This window comes from Rhea americana, unplaced genomic scaffold (assembly GCF_003343005.1).
Source record: "Rhea americana isolate MKP2758 unplaced genomic scaffold, rheAme1 scaffold_28, whole genome shotgun sequence".
In the NCBI taxonomy this organism is placed as follows: Eukaryota; Metazoa; Chordata; class Aves; order Rheiformes; family Rheidae; genus Rhea; species Rhea americana.
Window position 1 is genome coordinate 4,607,116 of NW_028186401.1, and position 18,893 is coordinate 4,626,008.

Consider the following 18,893-nt stretch of genomic DNA (forward strand, 5'->3'; position numbering starts at 1 on the left):
GACTTTTTTGTGTTCCCGACTAAATTCTGATTTGGAACAAACCAATGCAACTTGGACAATTGTAATTATTACTTARCGGTATGAAAATCAATGTAGTAATGATAATCATCTTGTTTGTTCCAGAGCTATCATCTTAYTTGCACCATTTTTAAACCTTGTTACTGTGGGCATGTAGATTGATCATCGCAGCTGGATTTTGCTGTAGCAGGTCGAGGTGTTGCCTGCTAGCTGGAAGTTGCTCTWTCCATAACTCAGAAAAAAAATACGTGAGCATTCCTTATCCGCTTCAGTAATAAGTCAGCTRGATTTGCCTAAACCGGTGAAAACAGGTCACCCTGCTTGAGCTGCTGTGGTTGAGCTCCTGCCACAGTGGCTGGGAGCCGTTCGTGTGAGGGTTTCTCTGGCTGTGCTGTGGCACTGGAGCCTCAGAGGAGACGTAAGCTGCTGGAGGGCTGTCAGGAGGGTAGGAAGGAGAGTAATATCTTAACTTTAACATAAGTGAGTAGGGCAATACATGTTTACCCTCTAGGACTACTGACAAAATAACCTGCGTCATGGTGCRTTCATCTTATGTTTTACTTGATGTTACTTTCTTGGCCAATTTGAATTTCTTCTCTTCTGGCAGTTCTCCGTTCAGTTCCCTGGCTATGCATTTTGCCATGCATTTTGTACTCTCACTGGTCTGAGACTTGTAGTCATTGCACTTATTCTTCTGAAGTTGTAGTAAACAATCTGTTTTTTTTTTTCTTTTTTACATTCCATGATGGTGCAGAACACATTAGGACTCTCATCTGATTCATTTCCTTAAGATTTTAGATCTGAAACTTCTTGTCTACTAGGGGCAGACATTTGAAGCCGTAGGCATTTTTGATATGTGTTCAAAAATAAAAAGGAATAGGAATCAAAGCAAAAAATGGCCAGGGCAGTAGCAATGCCGCTTGGCCCGCTGTGACAAACTGGCTTTTGCTGTCGGTCACGTTGTCTCTTGTGTTGGGCATCTGGGCTAGCCAGAAGCTTTCTGGTGTCTTGATTCTGTGCCTCGTGACTACTCAAATGAAGGGGAATTACAGCCTCAGTGGATGTCAGCAAATTCAGGCTACCTTGAGCTTTGTCTATGCAGATTTGAAGTGAAAGGAGGAAGCCCTGGGGGCAAATGCTCTGCCAGATGTCCTTTCTGGTTTTAAAAATCGGAAGGGATGAAGGCCAAGAGTATCTCTYGTTCCTGAGTGAAGCAACGGAAACCAATAGGTAGCTAGTGCAAGTTATGGATCCTCGGCTGCAAAATTTTCATTAAGAACTGTGCCAACCCTTCACACTAAATGAAGTGGACTTAAAGATTTACAGCTGCATGTAGTATCAGGCCTGATACTACATCCATACAGGCCTGAGACCATCCTGAATTCTAATAACCAGGTATATGTGTACAAAAGAGAATATTTTGGTCAGGGAGAAGATTATAAAAATGACATAAGGAAGAAAACCTGTTAAACTGCGGGTGCAGTAAGGTAGTCTGGTGTACTGGAGAGAGCCYAGGAGGCTCCCGGGATTTGGGATGTGTCTTGGTTTGCTGCCTCGTTTGTGTAGTAGCAACATCTACAAGCTCCTAGTAGAGTGGGCTGAGAGGAGCCCAGCAGAGGTGGTTAATCCTTTACCGGGAGGTTGGGTGGGTACCGTTACACCTCTCCTGTTGATGTCAGGGAATAACAGTGGATCTAATTATCTTTCCAGCCAAAGCACCCTGAAGAGGGCACCTGAAGTTATAGTTAGATTTAGATGTAGAAATCATTCCAGAGACAAAATACTTATATTTTGAGCTTTGTACCTGCTSTGAAGGATGAGGTGGAACAGTTACACTGTCCCACTACTGAGTGTATTACGAATTCAAAGGAAATAATTTTCCCTTGCAAAAAGCATATTCTCAATTGAGCTGCTCTGTCATAACTGAAGCATCAAAGTAAGTAACTGAGTCACCAGAATTAAGCAATGAGTGATGTTTCGTGTGCTCTCAGTAACTCTTTTGCCGGCCTGAGTACGAATCAAGTTGCATAGTCCAGGTAAGCTTTCTGTTCGCCTTAGTGTAAAGGTGCCAAACGCTTACTATGTCATTGCTTCACTTTCATTATTAAGATGCATCAGTTTTGAAATGATCTGCTCCAAATTTTCCATAATCTGAGATATTTTCCTTGATCCTGGAGGCACTTAACAGTAGGGCAGAACAGTTTAAAACTTTGCCTCACAGATGTGTCGCTCCCTGTCTTCAGGCTCATCTGCGTGGCAGACGGAGCTGCAGCTGTAGTGGATGTATCATCAAAATAGGTATCACCAGTTCCAAAAARCTGTGGCAGCTGGAGTTCTGCTATCAAGAAAATACCAAAGGTCTAAGCAGGGAAAGATGTAAAGAGAGAAAATCACCTCTGCTGCTGAGGCTGAACTGTTGTGGCTACTGAAATTACACAGTTTGGGACTAGCACGGATGTGTCCACTTGCGTCACATTACTCTTCCAAGTTGATGTTAATCATAAATTGAGCTTTTCAGCAAGTCCTCATTAGCGTAATGTCCGAGAGTGCCATAATCTTTAATATATTTTTCTTCCCAACATCTCTGGGGAGGTGGAGGATGAAAATCTAGCGAGGGTGGCTGAGGTGTTGAATGGCTAAGCAATGAGCCCATGGTAGTAGAGAAAGCCAACGGCAGAGCAGGGAAGTGAAACTTCCTTGCAAGGCAGCAGCCTCCTCGCCTGCCTGTCTGCCTCCACTGATTTAGCAGCTCTTCCCCTGCTGCAAAAAATCCAACTTCAAATCAAGATCTGGCAAACAAAGCAGCAAAAAAAAAAAAAAGGAACGACCTCATCCTTGTTTGTACGAGTCAAAAGCAGTAACCGCAGCATGTGGTGGGCAGTGCAGGAGTCTCAGAGGCAGATTTTGGGAGGACTTGACCAGTGTTTTGAGGAGGTGAGAGAAGAACGCTTGCAGGGCAAGCTTGTGCACTGTGAGCTTCTGTTTTTGTGAGCTGCATATAATGCAAATTTGTATACTGTCAAGATAATGGTCATAATATTGAGCATGAGTTTTGGGTGTGTTTAAAGAATGACGTGTAGGATCTGGGAAGGGCCAAAGAGCTCAGCGGAGCAAAAAAGGGAGAGACTGTCTAGGACTCTAAATCCAGTGCTGCAGTAGCTAATAACCAAGCAGGTGAAGGATAAAAATGTCAGGTCTGTACACCAAGTCACTGACACAGTAGCTGGGGTATTTTGTGAGATGYAGTTACCTATATGTATAACTGCAATTTGTTGTATTACCCTGAGCTTTTTCTGTAGGGTACTTAAGTCACTTTTTCTTGTTCATCGATCTCAAAAGGTGCAGGATCCTTGCATGGGGTTCAGAAGGGAGGAGAAGRAAAAATAGAGGCACAAAAAGGGCCTCAGAGACTGTCTGCTGGTTGCCAGCAATTTCCAGAGCTGAAGCACTCCTGTTTACTCCAGATGCTTTGACTTGCACTGATCTTTCTGCCTGTAGCTAAGCAGAGGTGGAGAAGCAGGTTCTGTCTTTATTTATTTTAATTCCTGTAGTTCTTTAGATTTTTTTGTACTTTGTCTCAGCTAGTTAAAAGGATAGGCTGAAATGAATTTCAATTAACTGGGAAATATCTTCATTTAAAACTTCTTTTATTTTAGTGTGAAATCCTTTACATGTGTTTTTCTACCACAGGCTATATTTCCCCCCTAGGAAACAGCTTTTCATAGAAAAAGCTCTGTTTCATAAAATACAGTCTTTGTACTGGTAGACCAAAAGGGTAAACAAGTTGCATAACAAATGACCACTTGGCAATACCAGTTGTGGATTTGTTTTAAAATACTCTTAATTATGAAACAAAAAATATCCTAAAATAGAATAAAGCAATGAAGCCAAGAAGACTTTTTGCAGTCCATCCTCTTTGTTATACTTAATTGCTTTAGGCATTGTAATTAAAAGGAAATTATGCCAGTTCTAGATGACATCAGTSACAGGAAAAACTGATTGAATCTATACTGAAATTATTTATGATGTAATATATGAGGTCTTAGACCTCTGTAGGTTTTTAGGATGTGCAGTATGAAGGGACTTTAAAAGCTTTCTACCCTCTCTCTGTGAATAGTTGAGGATTTAAAATGGAAAGCAAAGTCTCCAGTCTATCGCTGGTCTGTGCTTAGGTATTTCATAAGGTCTGCTGTGTTGCAAAAGTGAATACAATAGTTGTAGGAAGTGCACACACACTTCAAATACAGACTTTAACTTTTACAGCCAGAATTCTGCATTTCTGAAACAGGAAAAAAAATCTTATATCTGATCTCTTCACTTCCCTGTGTACAAGCCACCAGATGGCAATATCTTTGGGATACAAAGCCCAGATGTTGCATRAATTTCATGACATTATTCCCTGCCTTTCCTCTCCTCCTTAAAGCTCTTTAGAAGACCTGTTTAAACTCAGCCCTGTCATGGTAACTCAAAGGATGCAATTAGCCCAGGAGTCCTTAGTCACCTACTAGGCAAACCTAAACATGTGCTTCCAGTCGGGCTTTAAATAGCTGCTCGAGCTTGGGGCCCATTGTTTGAAAACTTAAATGTGAATTCTGAAAATAGGCGGTTTGGACAGGATTTCCACTTTTAGAGGAGTAGGAAATGAAATCATGCTTYAGTAAAGCTCTTTTTAGGGGTGACAATATTTTGTCTCCATGTGCGCCTTGTATAATGATAGAAAGTCTGTTAAGAATTAGGCTGCCACCCTTTTAAACGTAGCCCAGATCAAAGGCATGGGTATGAATTAGATGGCCCCATTTAAAACTGTAAGTTACCTTCTCCATTAATTCCCAACAGCTGCAAATTTTTTTTTTTTTTTCATGCTCATTATTTTCCAGCGTTATCATGGAGTGGAGTCAATGGTATCACAGTGATGCATCTCATCTCTTCAGGGATAAGTACATAGAACAAGGATTTCTAGTCCTTTTTCTTTCTTTCTTTCTTTTTTTTGTTCTTATGTATTGCCCAAAGCAAGTTTCAGTAATTGGCTCGGTAAGAAATTCTTTGATTTAAGAGTTGTCATATTTTAAACAAATATTAGAGTGTGGGAGAAAGCAAAGAAGTTTTACCTTGTCAGAAACAGTCACTGTGCCCCTCTCCGTGTAGGCTGAAATAGTTTTATAAGTTCTGTGTTTTTCCTCCAATGTGTTGGCACATCTCAGCGCAGCTCTAAGTAATGAATTGTTTCCAAACTAAAATAAAGCTAACTAAGGAATAAACGGAGAAATGACTGAAACGCAACTTAGGAAGAACTAAGTAGTGACTTATTTCACTTTCATCACAGTTAGGCCAGCATATAAACGACCTAATTTTGTATTGTGGCAAAAAAACCTGACTGAATAAGAGAAGCTCAGCTCTACACACGAAGAAGTTTTTCTGGGCAGCAAACCAGCATGGAAGGCTCACAGTCTGAGAAGTCAGCAAGCAGTGGTGGTAGGAAGTGTGTAATGTGTGTCAGATGAGTCAAAATTCTGATTGGTTTATTTTTGGATGATAATAGCGTGGTAATGTTTGATATTTTATCATTTGCTTTTAATTGTTATTTGGGCCAAAGACTTCTGGAGAAGCATGAGAAGAGTCAGGAGGAGTGTCAGCTAGCATCGCAAACCTGATCCTGCTCTAAAGCAAAGCGCGTTTCCCTTGCCTTCTCGCGATGCACTCATGCGCGTGATTTATTCAGTCACATGTGTTTTCAGCCTTCTAAAATGCATGTCTTTATAAATAGGCTATAAATAGACTCATCATTCTTCCTGACACACCTAGTTTTTCACCTTTTAATGAGTCAGAGAAATCTTTTTTTTTTTTTTTCCCCTGGACTTCTGGGCTCGGAAGGGTGTACAAGGGAGTACAGTTGTTGATTGAATGCCCTGTTGCTTGCAAAGCTGCAAAAACTGTACGGTGAATGCAGGAGAAATGTTGCATGCCAGGACTGCCTATTTTGGCAAAACTCATGGTTTGGTACTTAACCTATGTAAGAAAAAGCCCTACTACCCACCTGGAGCAATTGGAGGAGAGCAACTGGAAAAGAGGCAATTAAGAGTAATGATATCTATGCTAGCTCTGCCCTGAGCTCTTTGTGATCTTGGGCAGGTTACTTAGCCTCATAAAAACAAATTTGGGCTTGTTTTACAGATGATAACCACTTATCTCCTGAGAATGCCAGAAAGCTTAGCTCACTCTCTCTAAAGCTATTTAACATGCTCTGGAAAAGGGCTGCTGAAGTTCAGATATTAGTCCAGGGGAAGGAAGCAAGGGTCTTTGATGTGGAGAGAAGTGTTGCCCCGCTGACGGTTCCTTCAGAAGGTTGTGTGTGCGCATTCATGTATTTGAGACATGTTTGCTTACATCGTTCCTGTAGCTATTTCAAAGAAGGGGGCAGAGACCTCTTGAGCAATCTTTTAGTATTTGCCGCAGTTGTTACTTAATTGCTCCTCTTTCTTTTGAACTGTTTGCCAAAGTCAGAACCTGTCCCAGCCTCTTACCCTCCGAGTCTGACATCTTGTCAGATGTAGGGAAGGAGAACATCAAAGCGTTTCGAGAGGTTGCCCTTTAGAAGAACATTCCCTTGGGTTTAGCAGGATGCTTGTTTGAACCTATTAGATGTAAATGAATTATCGGCTCTGTCACTTCTCTTTCAAGACTCTATTAGATATTTGTGGGATTTTCAAGAAAACCATTGCTGGCTACAGCAGTGACCTGTTTGTTATCTCCCGCTGCATTGTGTTGATCGCTCCTGAAGTTGTGCTCAACTTTGGTGCAGGAAGCCTGGCGTTTCGCATGGGTACAAGGGAACATTGGTCGGCATGGTTCCTCCTTGTCTGATGCACCGATTTCTCATGTTGTTATCATGAGTGAGGAGCCTTTACTGTCACACGGATAGGGGAATTGTTTGGCCTCATGCCAAGGAGAAGGAAGTGACTATCCTGCACTCTTCTGAAACTGCTTGTGGGCTGGATTTGCCTCCAGCTTGAATCCTGGAAATCAAGAGGCTTTCTGGCAAAGTAGCAGTATTCTAGGTTATTTTGCAGATGGGATTCTTATGGGAATAGGGAGAAAATAGTTTCAATCAAAGGCTTAGTTTTTCTCATGCTATTAAATACTCTTTAATTATGCTTTTTTAACTTCTCATTTTAATGAACTTGCACTGCTTTGCAAGAGCAAGGGCCAAATTTGCAGCACTTGAGTCAATTTTCATACTATAGCATCATACTCTTAAAAGACTACATACCTCTTATTGTTTTTGTGGAGTTTTTAAACAAAACTTGACAGTCTTATTAAATCCTTATCCTGATATCCTTAGAAGAATGAGCAAAGCAAAGAAGGTGTAGGAGTAGAGAAGTACAGTGCTGAACTCCCCCAAAGTTATGCCCTGTCCCTTGAAGAATGGAGATGTTCACTTTGAGGACAGATGGAGTTTTTGAATAGATTCCATCTAGGGTACAGAGATCACTACGTCCACCAGTTGTATCAACGATACTGTGCTCAGCTCATACAGTAAGTGCAGCATCCCCAAGTTCTCACTTCTCTAGAAACCATATCCCATGCTTTATTCCAAGTAAGGGTTAGCCACAACTTCCAAAGCAGTAGAAATTGGTCTTCCTCCCCTTCTTTTCAGTTGTAGCATTAGTTATAGTACAGCTGTTCCTTCAGCGTTCACGTCATCCCCCTAATAAATGTCTAATTTTGGAAGGAAAGAAGTTTTCTCACTTTTCAGCTTTAGAGCCTCCTAGTTGCTTTGAGCTGGTGCAGAGGCATCCTTGCTCGGTTTTGTCCTCCCCTTCTACGCTTGACTTTGATACTCCTCCAGTTCCATTTATTTCAGAAGCAGTGCAACGTAATTTGACAGTCTTGGTGCTACTCACAGGATTCGAAGAGCAGTTGTGACTTTTCAATTAACTCCGGAATCGTCTCTTTCAGCAGACAAGACCTGTATAAATGCCAAAAGCCTTAGAACAGATTTGGAAGGTTTGGCTGAACGTCCTTTCCTTTTGTAAGTGAAAACAACAGCAAGGGCCCCAGCACAAGAAGGAAACTTTCCCACTGACTGCAAATAGGGGCTTAAATTGAATTTTCAAGCCTTTAAAAATCGTCATTTCACATTTAATTAACTTGGGTTTCCTGAATGTAGTAGTATTCTGAGGTCATGGGCAAAAAGAAGCTTTTCCAGTAATTAATGAGGGGTCGATGCTGTTCTGGCAAAAGCAGCAGTGACGTCAGCCTAACGCTGGAAAGAGCAACTGCACTGAGCGGCAAACTTGAAATACAAACCTTATTATTGAAGGGACAAGTCTGACAATTGCAAGGGCTGGGAATCCTGGACGCATAGTATATTTTTCCTTTTAAAATTACAGAAAGGTGTTTTTTTTTTTGTTGGACTTGTTTAGCATCTGGGTCTATGAAACTTCTGCCATGCTAGGGTGTGCATTTGCTTGCCTCCGCTGCCCAAAATAAATAAGTTTAAAGTTACCAAACTGTGAGAATAGCCTTCTTGTTTTGTAAGTAAGGAAAATGGCARTTTCCCTGATGTAACAGTTTTAATTTGTCATGTGAAACCAAATACAAAGGGCAGGAGCAAGYGTGAGATGGGGCAGCACACACCGACATGTCTGAGCAGATTATGTTCCGATAGCAATTATTGCTCTTGGTTCTTTGTGGTGGGTGAAATTGCCATGTTTTCTCTATAGTTAAACACTTTGACAGCATTTGGTGTGTGTAATTTTATAGCCCTTGGACTGTAGGTGAGTTATTGAAGTCCTGCAGAACTGGAAAAGAAAATTGACTGTATAGGGATTTGGACCCTAACTTCCATTCATACATTATAAAATTTTACTGGAATTYCTTAATAATTGAATATACTTGTGTCTTGCTGAAAACAGTCTGGTCTGATAAGAAGGGCTTATATATTTCTATGTTTATATTGTGATAAACAGAAAAAAGACTTGCACATCTTTTCCTTTTTAAAATCTGCAAAAAATGTTTTGTCTCTAATAATGTATACAAGTTCCTAAGTATGCATTTAAGTAATAATTGTGATTCAGTAATCCATGGTTACCTGGTTCAACATAAAGTGTATGCATGTCAAAGGAGTTACTCAGATGTGCTTTCCTTCAGCCTATTCAACTTTTCTCTGCTTTGGTTTTGCAGGCCATGACTGCTGCGAGATCGTGAAGGTGGCACTTTGTGCTTCTAAGGAAGGACACCCTGTTCTGGTTGTGGCAGARGAGAGTTTCCAGTTTATTCAGGACGAAGCCTATGATGCAGCACAGTTTCTAGCCACCTGCGCTGGGAACCAGCAAGCCCTGAATTTCACCAGGTTCTTGGACCGCTCGAGGCCACCCGCTGCCGATGTGGAGTTTTTGGATGAGAAAGTGGCCTTGGCATTTCGACACCTGAAGTTGCCGGCGGAATGGAACGTGCTGGGCACAGATCAGTCCCTGAACGGTGAGATTTGCTAGGACACGTGTGTATGTGGGCCATACACGGGTTTGAATACRGTTAAGAAGCCTTCTGCTTTGGAGAGACACATGTCTTTCAAAATGTGTGTTGGCCTTTGGGCTGGGAGGTGCGACRTGATGGACACTGAATTGTCCTGGTAGATCTGCATCCTACGTTTTGCACTTAAGCTGCCTTAAAATACSTAAGGCCTTGGTATTTTTTGTGTCTTGTGGTACATAGTAGCATTGGATGATTTAAATGACCACTCTTTAACGCACACCCAGAAGTGGGGTTTTGGGTGTATACAATAGTATGAGTGCTTCAGAGTCACGCTTCTGAAATTTCCTGAAAGAAATGTGTCTGCCTGCAGAAAGTCTGGTGCTCCTTCAGATAGATTAGCCTCGTTGAACAAACTTGACATTTTTGATCAATTTAGGTTTTACAGCACAGGTGCAAAGTGAGTGTAACGTGTAAAACAGACCTAATACTTTTTGGAAGAGGTGGGTGTCTGCCTGTGAGCAGCACTGCCAATCCGTGAGCGCCTTGAGGATTTGTCTAGGGTATCTGGACGTGCAGTCACCCAGGAGAGCACGGAAGTTCCCCAAAACAAGCCCAGACATTTTTTTCCACAAATAAAAGAGGTTAAAAATGGGAAAGCCTGACTAACAGTAGCCCTTAACCACAGCAGTGAGGGCTACTGAAAGCTTCTAAATAAGTGTGAAGGCTGGCCCGAAGTCTCTGGCAGCGCCACGTCCTTGCGAGATGGTGCGGCGTGCCCGTTCACGYGGAGCTCTGCTTTTCTTGTCACCAGGGAGCTTAAGGACGCGTATCGATCGATTGTGGGGCCAGTTCGAGTGTGCAGAAAGTGTTGCTGTAAATTTTCCAGGTGTTTTGGCAAATAGTTTCACAAAAGAACGTGGTTATGAGGTGTCCGTTATCTTTTATAGGGTGGAATAGAATAAACTCTTAAGTGGAACGGGACGCGGATAGTGCGTGCAGACAGGCACGTGCTTCTGTTCTCCGTGGCACRGCTTTCTGCGGGAATTTTTCCTGCTTTATTTTTCACTGACTCCTTCTGTAAACATGAGCGCAGGRGCAGGCAACTAAAGCAGCGTTAGCAGCCGTTAAAAGATTTGATCATAGGGGTTTCTGGAAACAAACTCAGCTGCCACCGTTTTATGTTTATGAGGAGATGAACACTTTTTCCTTTCTCTGTGTGGAAGAAACTGATGGGTTTTTTGCATCTTAAAAAGTTATGATGTTCTGATCTTCCGATCAGCTTTTTTCTGGAAGCAGCTTTATCTGGTAGGTTTTTTTTTCTTTTTTTTTTTTTCAGTGAGATGATTATACTCAGGGAATTTTGGGGAAATTTTGYGATGATGACTGAAAAAAAAGTTTATATGCAGAAGCATCCTTTTGATCAYTTATCTCTTTTTTTCTTAGGCAAATTGCGTCTGCAAAGGCGTTTCTGACTTAGGCTCGAGAAAGAGATTAGAAAAATCTGCTTTGCTGGGGCTTGTGGGTTAATTAGTGTGGGTGAGGGAGAAAAAGCAAGGCCGGTTTTGAAACTTGGAGCATGTATTACGCGTATTCTGGCTGGTGGCCCTCCAGTGGGACATCCTGTCCTGCATTGCATCACTACCTACAAACAGTTATTCCAATTCATATTTCACATTTAGCTAAATGTCAGTACCAGTTACTTCAAAGAACCTTCTTGAAGKAGAAGACGCTATAGAAAAGAGAACAAAAGGGAACGTCAGATCCCTTCTTGAGAGGCTGTGGTGCTGCCTCTAAGCTGGCACGTCTGCGTGGACTCTTGTGGGTTGGAAACAAAACGCTGCTGTTTAGCCAAACCTCCAAAAGCAGGAGTGAGCGAGGGGCCTCAGCCAGCTCTTTAGGGACAGCAGCTTGGTGGGGAAGGGCTGTTCAGAGATGAGCATTGCTGCGAAACGTGTTTGAAGGTTCACGTCTCCAAGGAATGAAGTAGGATCCTAGATGTAGTACGAACGGTTAAGAACGAGCRGCGTTTCTGCAGGCCGGAGCTGGGCAACGGCTTCGTGGTCGAGCATAGCTCTGGGCTGTTTCTTAAGGATGKGATGGCTCTGTACAGGGACTTCCATTCCAGCTTTCTTCTTTCTCCTGTTTCCAAGTCTGACCGGTCTTTGAACAGAGGACGGGGCCACAAATTGCAGAGAAGCTACTAAAAGTAACACCCAGCACCGTCTGGCTGAGGTTTTTAAACTGGTCTTCCCTTCTTTTCCCTCTTTCCTTAACACATCAACAGGTTTAACTTTTTTGAATAAGTAGAAGTGCAGGAGTGCTATGGATAAAAGCTATGCAAGAATCATGTATTTGCTTATGTTTTATTTGACAAAGATCTTRATTCTTTAAGATTTTACTATTGCTCAGCATTATAGGTATGATGCCCCCACATAATCAAATTGTTAAGAACGCATCCTTTCAGCTGCAGTTTAGAAATACTCTAAAATTACTTAGAATTGCYGCAGGGCATTTGCAAGCATCCCAGTGAAACATTTTTTCTTCATAACCAATTTAATTGTTGCCATTGGACTAGAGAAGCTCATTCAGATCCAGTAATTCTAGTAATCTTAATCTGATTCACACTAGATTTTCTTTACATTTGTTCCTTAGTTAYCTCTTTTGCCATCATCTCATTAAATTGAAAATGAAATAAAATCAGTATTTCTTCCCATGCTGTCATCAGTGTGCTTTCAAAAACCCAATATGTTCATTTGCTCTATTTTATTTGCTTTTTTTCCATTGACCTTTGACAACAAAAGACTACTGCTTAAAAAGAAACTGTTCCAAAATTAAATGCACTAAGTGTCATTACTTAATCTAATCCATAGAAGTATTGGTTAACATTGCTCAAAATCAAATATTTCTTAACTTACATTACTCTGGTACAACATCAAAGGCCAAAATCATCAGTGATCACAAACTCCTAATCCTTCACCTGAAATCAATTGGAAAAGAAAGTAGGTTTGTTTGGACCTCAGTATTAGAATGAACTCTGTGCCAAGTTTAACACCAGAATATGCTTTTGTAGGGTGGAGGAATGATGATGAGCTTTTTATTCAGCAGCTGGTGGAGCAAGGAACCCAGTGTGAGGTTAGCACTGAGCTGACACTGGCACTCCCGAGGCAGAGAGCAGAAGTTTCCAAGGTAGCTTTCTGATGAGGAATTAACATTGTTAAAACAGAATCATCTCCCTCAAGCTGTTTATCAGCTTAMTATAAGTTTAGCTCTTCTTTATTGTCTTTTCTGTGGAAAGGTAATATTCTTGCCTGAATTTCTTGTTTCTAATTCTTTGCCTTCTGATCATGGTCCTGATTGTGTTTCAGCAAGGTGCCTGAGTAATAATTTCTGCATGGAATGTATTTCCCCTTAATTATATATATAAAACCTGTTCTTTAAGCTTGTTCTCATGACAGCTGCTCTCAAAAGGTATGATCAGGTTTCAAAGTGTTTTGATCATTCCTGTGCAACTGATTGGAAAGCAGGAAAGAAAGGAGCCGTGGTGTTTTGGTCCTTCTCCAGTAGTAGCACTAGCTGGCCATGTTTCTGCTGCCTGGTTCATTCTTAAGACGTTGTGTATCCTGCTTCTAACTAGCCTTGCCGAACTCCATCTCTCCGTCTCAACCCACCTGCTGTGTAGGATACTTGAGTTACAACCTTCTTCTTGCTGTTTGTAGACCTCCAAGAATGGCTGTTTCTCAGCCTTTCAGCTTGAGACAAAAGAAAGTCCAGAAGACYGGAAAGACTTGCAGCAATTCTACATGAAGTACCTGTTTACCCACAGATAGAAAATATTTTATGAAAAATGTTAAGCTGTTGTTGTGCCAATTTTGCAGGTCAGGTTACAGGACTGAGGGTAGTAAACTCTGTTCCAGMTCCCACTTGATGCCTTGTGAGCAGAGCAGGGGATGACAGCCTCCAAGTTTCCTGACTTTTGAGGTCCCTGGACTCCATCCTCTCTTGCCCAGGCAAAAACCCTTTTTCTAGATTAACTGGATAGTAAAAGAAAGCGTGGCACAAAACACTTTTGCGAGCTGAGCAGATGGAGAAGGCAGTGCCGTGCAGGGTGCCAAATCGCTGCTTGGGTCGCTGGGGAGCAGGTCTTTGCACTGCAGGGGCAGGACAGCTTGTTCCTGCACAGTTAATGGCAGGCGATTTGCATTCCTGATAAGGAGCATGGCTGAACTGTCTAGGGCTGGGCTGACCTCCTCCCTGCATGGTTGCAATCCTCATTTCTTTTACCTGTCCTAGGGCAGTTGCATCCTAAGGTGAGAACAATTCTCTTACCCCTAACCATGCGCTCTCCCTCTACAGTGACTCCTTAGARGTGATTCCAAGTGTACATTACTCTTAATTATCTATTAATCTGTATGAACTCAAATGGCATCTAATATTTATTTCAGAATATATGTAAKTAAGCATTACTCTTGCTTCCATAATATTCCAAGCACAGCATTACTTTCAGTTGCCTTATAATCAKGTCCGTCTTAATTATTACAAGTTGTTCCTGCTGTCAAAAGTAAGGTTATTTACTGTTTGTAGTGGCTGCTTCTTAAATTTAACAGATTCTTACACTATTAATATAGAAATAAAAAGTTAATAAATATTCTGAGGATATACGCAGAACAAATACACAACTATGGTTTTTATATTCTAAATACTAAAATGAATATTAGTTAGAAACCTAGAACAGGATATTTGAAGGTATCAGTAATGATTATGTATTGATTGTGTTCCAGTGGGAAAAAAAGAAAATCTAGCAAGAGTTTAAGACTCAGATGTGAAAAGCTTGGAGAGCTTAATCCTTGTGTTAACTATCAGTAATAAACAGAACACTTCCAAAAATTCTTTWAAGTAATATTTTTACCAAGTCTTTGAGGAGAGAGTCTCTCCATTTTGGTAATTAAAGATAAGTAGTAAAATCCGAACTTACAGTTAAAATTTAGGTGACATGAGCTTTTCAAGATGGTACTTTTGGAAATTAGTTAATATTTTCTGAGTATTGGGATGATCAGCGTGGAGAGAGAGCAATTCCTCACTGAGAGCATGAGGAAAAGCCGTTCACGCAGAGCTCCTCGTATGAGCTGCAGGATGCTCAGCCATGATTATAGGCAGATGATCAGGGGACCATCTTACTCGATAAAGCACTTAATAGCTCCTTAACTTGAGGAATGCAGTTCCTGACATCTAGAGTATGCACAACTTCCCAGAAATGCTGCGTAGCGAACATTTGTGCGCAGTGTGACTTAGGAAGTGAAACTCTGAGCTAGCCAGGTGGGAGGGAGGCCGAGAAGATGCTTTGCCTCTGGTCTGAATAGTCTGAGTGGGGCTGTGTGTTAGGGATTTAGTAACTCTGCACGCAAAACCTGCAGGATTTTAGAGTCCAGTGCAACATGAGTGTCATTATGATTAGAAGCTCTTTACTTGTTACTTGCATTAAATAAAGGGATAAGAGCTGAAGAGAGAAAGTAAAACATGCCCCAAAAAGGTTTTAAAAGCTTTCAGAAGTAGTTAGGATGAAAGTCGATTATTACCAACTGATTTTTTTTTTGCTCGCGGGAAGATGGTAAAGAGATGGAGCTGATGATGTGTTCCAGACGTAAAGCTTTAATCTGCATCACTCTTTCTATAATTTTTCCTTGAACCTTTCCATGTAATAGTTGCTAATATTCTTTTCATTGGGTTTCATATACTTTCCAGTCTGCTCCTCGCCTTTCATCCCTGCTCAGTGATGTAGGACTGTATAAAATAAATCAAAATGATCTTTTCTGTGGCAAGAGAGCAATGGGGTCTGATTGAGTTGGCGTAACTGCAGTCCTAGATAAGATGAAAAAGTCTTTTCCATACCCAAGCTTAATGCCTTCTGCAGTTGCAGATGGATATGGGAAGCAGAAAATACTTGCTCTTGTTCAGGCAGTCAGTCCAAAATCTCCTGTTCAATAGGAGAATCTGTGGCTGAGAAGTCGCTGGTGTGAGAGAATTTCAGTTCTCTTTGATATTAGTGGGAATTGGGACATCAAGATCCTTCGGAGTGCTTTGAAAAAAAATCTTGTTTCTAAGATTAAAAAAGAATTACCAACAAATCTTTTATTAACTGAACTGTTAACTCCAAACACTGTCTTTGCCTTGACCTTTCTTTAGCAGTGTTGCCTGCGCATGCCTTCMTCTGCGACTTCAGTGTTCGGTGAAGGGTTGTTTCTCTTTCTTCCTCCCTGTGTTTCTTGAGGGTTGGTTTGAGCAATGAGAACTGCCAGCAAGAGAAAGGAGAACAAGATTTGCAAGCTAGATTTGATGGTAGATTTCAAAATTGCCAGTAATACGTGATTTTGGAAGAGGCACAAATGAAGGTCACCACTGTATGAAAACTAATTAGAAGTTATTCAATGTAGTGTCTCTTACTTTACAAGCCAACTCAGAGCACGGAGGATAAAATGAGGTGTGGTTTACTCTTAAAAAAAAAAAAAAAAAAAAAAGATTTTAAAAAGATTTTAAAAAGGAGTAGGGTTTTTTTTCCTGTTATTTAATTAGGATTAAAATGAAGTTCTTACTTAGGGAGCAGTTTGTGTGTTCTCAGATGTGTCATACCGAAACATTTATTTCTTCAGTGCTTATTTGTTTTGTGTTAATAGCACCTTGAGCCTTAATCCTTTACAGTTAGCAAAGTACATTTGACAGTCTTCCATGGAAATTTTGTCCTTAGTTACCCAGACACACTGTCTGTTCATATGTCACAGTTGAAAAAAAACCCACATAAAAATAATACATCTAAAATCTTACGTCTTGCCAACTGGATTAGAGTGCCCTGCCATTATGGGTAATAATCATATGTTTCAACTCTTGCCTATTACTAGGAAACGAGAAAGGAACAAAACAATCTTGGCCTTCCCAGTATCTCATGTCTTGTATTTCCAAAATTTCCTAATTATAAGGATCTTGGTATTGACAATCGAAGGACAGCCATTTTAAGATGAGGGACTTGTGCTTGATACGGGGTCRGAGAAGGAGTTCTGGCTATTGCCTGTTAAAATTTTTGTTTGTCTTCCATGCCTGGGAGAGACATTTTGCACCACAGCAGACACTGAAATCATTGTCTGAATTTCCAGCATCCCATGCTACAAGCTTCATCTCTTCACGGGTAGAAATACTGGAAGAATTTGGTCCGTCTTTCTCTCCCCGTCCATCCCCCAGCACTCCCGGACTTGATGCAAACCAGCTCTCAGCTTGATCTGAGCAACATCGTAGAGACAGATGTGTTTTTCACTGTATGTCAGTAGTTAATCCAGTCCACAGGTGGCACCCGCCTTTCAACTCTAGCCATGCAACTCCTGGGCGCTCCAAAGCCTTCTAAAGCCATTGCCTGGGGCCCCCACAGTTGTTGCGCGTACAGCACGCTGTCTCTTTGCTGCGGTTGTCCATGCCCGTCTGTTCGAATGGCGTCAGGCCAGTTGTATGTTAAGCAAATCCTGTCAAATGGGGCTGGACAGAGAGTTTGTATGTTTAATATGTTCAGAATGGCGACAAGTCTGCTTGTAGAACCCACCTGTGTGAGTTGCTGCTGCTCAGAGGCACTGAGGCACTGCCATGTTCAGTCCAGGAGCCTGGGTAGATGCCTCCTTCCAAATGCTGACACTAATGTGACCACTAATTTGAAGATAATGAAGATTGTTTTAAAAGAATGGGGGAAAGGTGGGATTTTTAAAAGGTGCAATCAAATTAGCAGACTAAATTACATTAACATTTGGGTGTTTCATCCAGTGAAATGCAAAACTGGGAGAAGCACCCAGCTGGGTAAGTGACAGGTTGAATAGTTGCCTGCCTCTTGCAAAGCTCGGAGTTTGTATGCATCTTTACTGGTGAGTCATGACCTGGTAAGCAGAAGATATTTCTACATAACTGTGCAACACTCAGCCGAAGGAGGAGAAAACATTTTGATCCAGGAACCTGCATGTAAGGCTTTTCAGGTCTACCCTGCTCAATTTTGGTACAAGGATGTCCGTTTCAGTTGGGAAGATGTTAATTCCTTTTAATGAAATGGCTGGAGCAGAAGATCCCTTACTAGAACAAATGTGGTTGGACCAGTATAACACATTCTTTATTTTTATTCTTTAATTTGCTCTGAAATAAGTGCTTTTGTACTTCCTACATCAACAGTAGGAAGAGCTGTACCATTTTAATTATGCTGGCTAACTCTTCCAGTTTATTAGTACAGGTAACGCAGGGCAAATTTTGTACTAGTACAAGTCCATTGAGTAATCCCTTAGGCATATGCTTTCACTCTGGTTAAGCCCCGCTGGTATCCGTACTTGCGCTCTCCTTGCAAACTCATCAGTAGTCTTTCTCTTAACGCCTGTCTATATGGCATGCCATTTTTCATTAGTCCTTCTGCCCAAGACTAGAGGTCCATTATCAACTACCGTGTCTTGTTTCCTTCTAAAGCATTGCACTCTACAGCACTTATACCCCAAATCGTTGTCATTACGCTCCCACAGGCTGAGAATAGGTCTCTGAGCAAGCTCAGCTATATCCTTTTTCTCTAATCAGCTGGAACCTCCATTCAGACATGCTCATGTATTCAGGACAGCATGGTTTTGCTTTACGCTAATCAGGAGGAGGTTAGGGTGAAAGGACTGGTTTATAGCCCAGAGACCTAATTTGGAGTCAKATGGAAGAGAGCCAGTGCCAGAAAGCTTTTTGGTTCTTGAATACAGATTAGTTCTGCGGGAACTGATCCAAGAAGCTCAGGAAAAATTGTGTGGCAGGCAGGGGAGAAATCCCCGCTTTTGCTTTGTTTTCCACTAAAGGTCTTAATGATATCCCTTAAGAAAGCATGTAAGCAAGCAAAACAGCAGAACTCCTAAGCTATATATTTCAGAAGTGATTTCTCTTGTGGCATACTTCTTGGGAAAAATGACTTAATTAAATCTTAGAAGCGTTATGCACTTGCATTTTTAAATCTGCTGTATAGGTTTGGCTGGCAACCAAATTAATAACCCAATAAATCTTTGTTATTATATTCAAGGTATTATATCACGTGTACTCATTGGCACAGTTTACTGAGACCCAGTGAGTGCTTATTTTTTTTATTGGTGGTGCCAGTCAAAACTGAAATCCTTTGTTAATTAAAGAAACAAATCTTTATTTCTTACAGTTTTTTTTTTAAGCTCGAACACTTTTGCCCTTTATACAGAAGTAATACACTTTGATCTGCAAATACGGTATTTCAGCAGTTCATCTGGAGCTCATTTCTGGTTGAAGCTTTTCAGAGCAAAGTTCTAGGGCTGCAGCTTTTAAAATAGGGGGTTATTTTTCTGAGATGAAAGCAYAGGCTCAAGAGTGACTTTTACCATATTTGAAGGCTATGG

The 18,893-nt window shown here is 41.2% G+C and overlaps 1 protein-coding gene across 13 annotated transcripts in view; it reads left to right on the top strand.

Annotated features, from left to right (window-relative positions):
* Positions 1 to 18,893, top strand: part of AKAP13 (A-kinase anchoring protein 13) — a 230,946-nt gene that overhangs the window by 89,449 nt on the left and 122,604 nt on the right. For all 13 annotated transcript variants that reach the window (XM_085308646.1, XM_085308652.1, XM_085308651.1 and 10 more), the window contains one exon: positions 9,202 to 9,498. In XM_085308646.1, the coding sequence (XP_085164772.1) occupies positions 9,202 to 9,498 (297 nt within the window). The remainder of the gene's footprint in view (positions 1 to 9,201; positions 9,499 to 18,893) is intronic.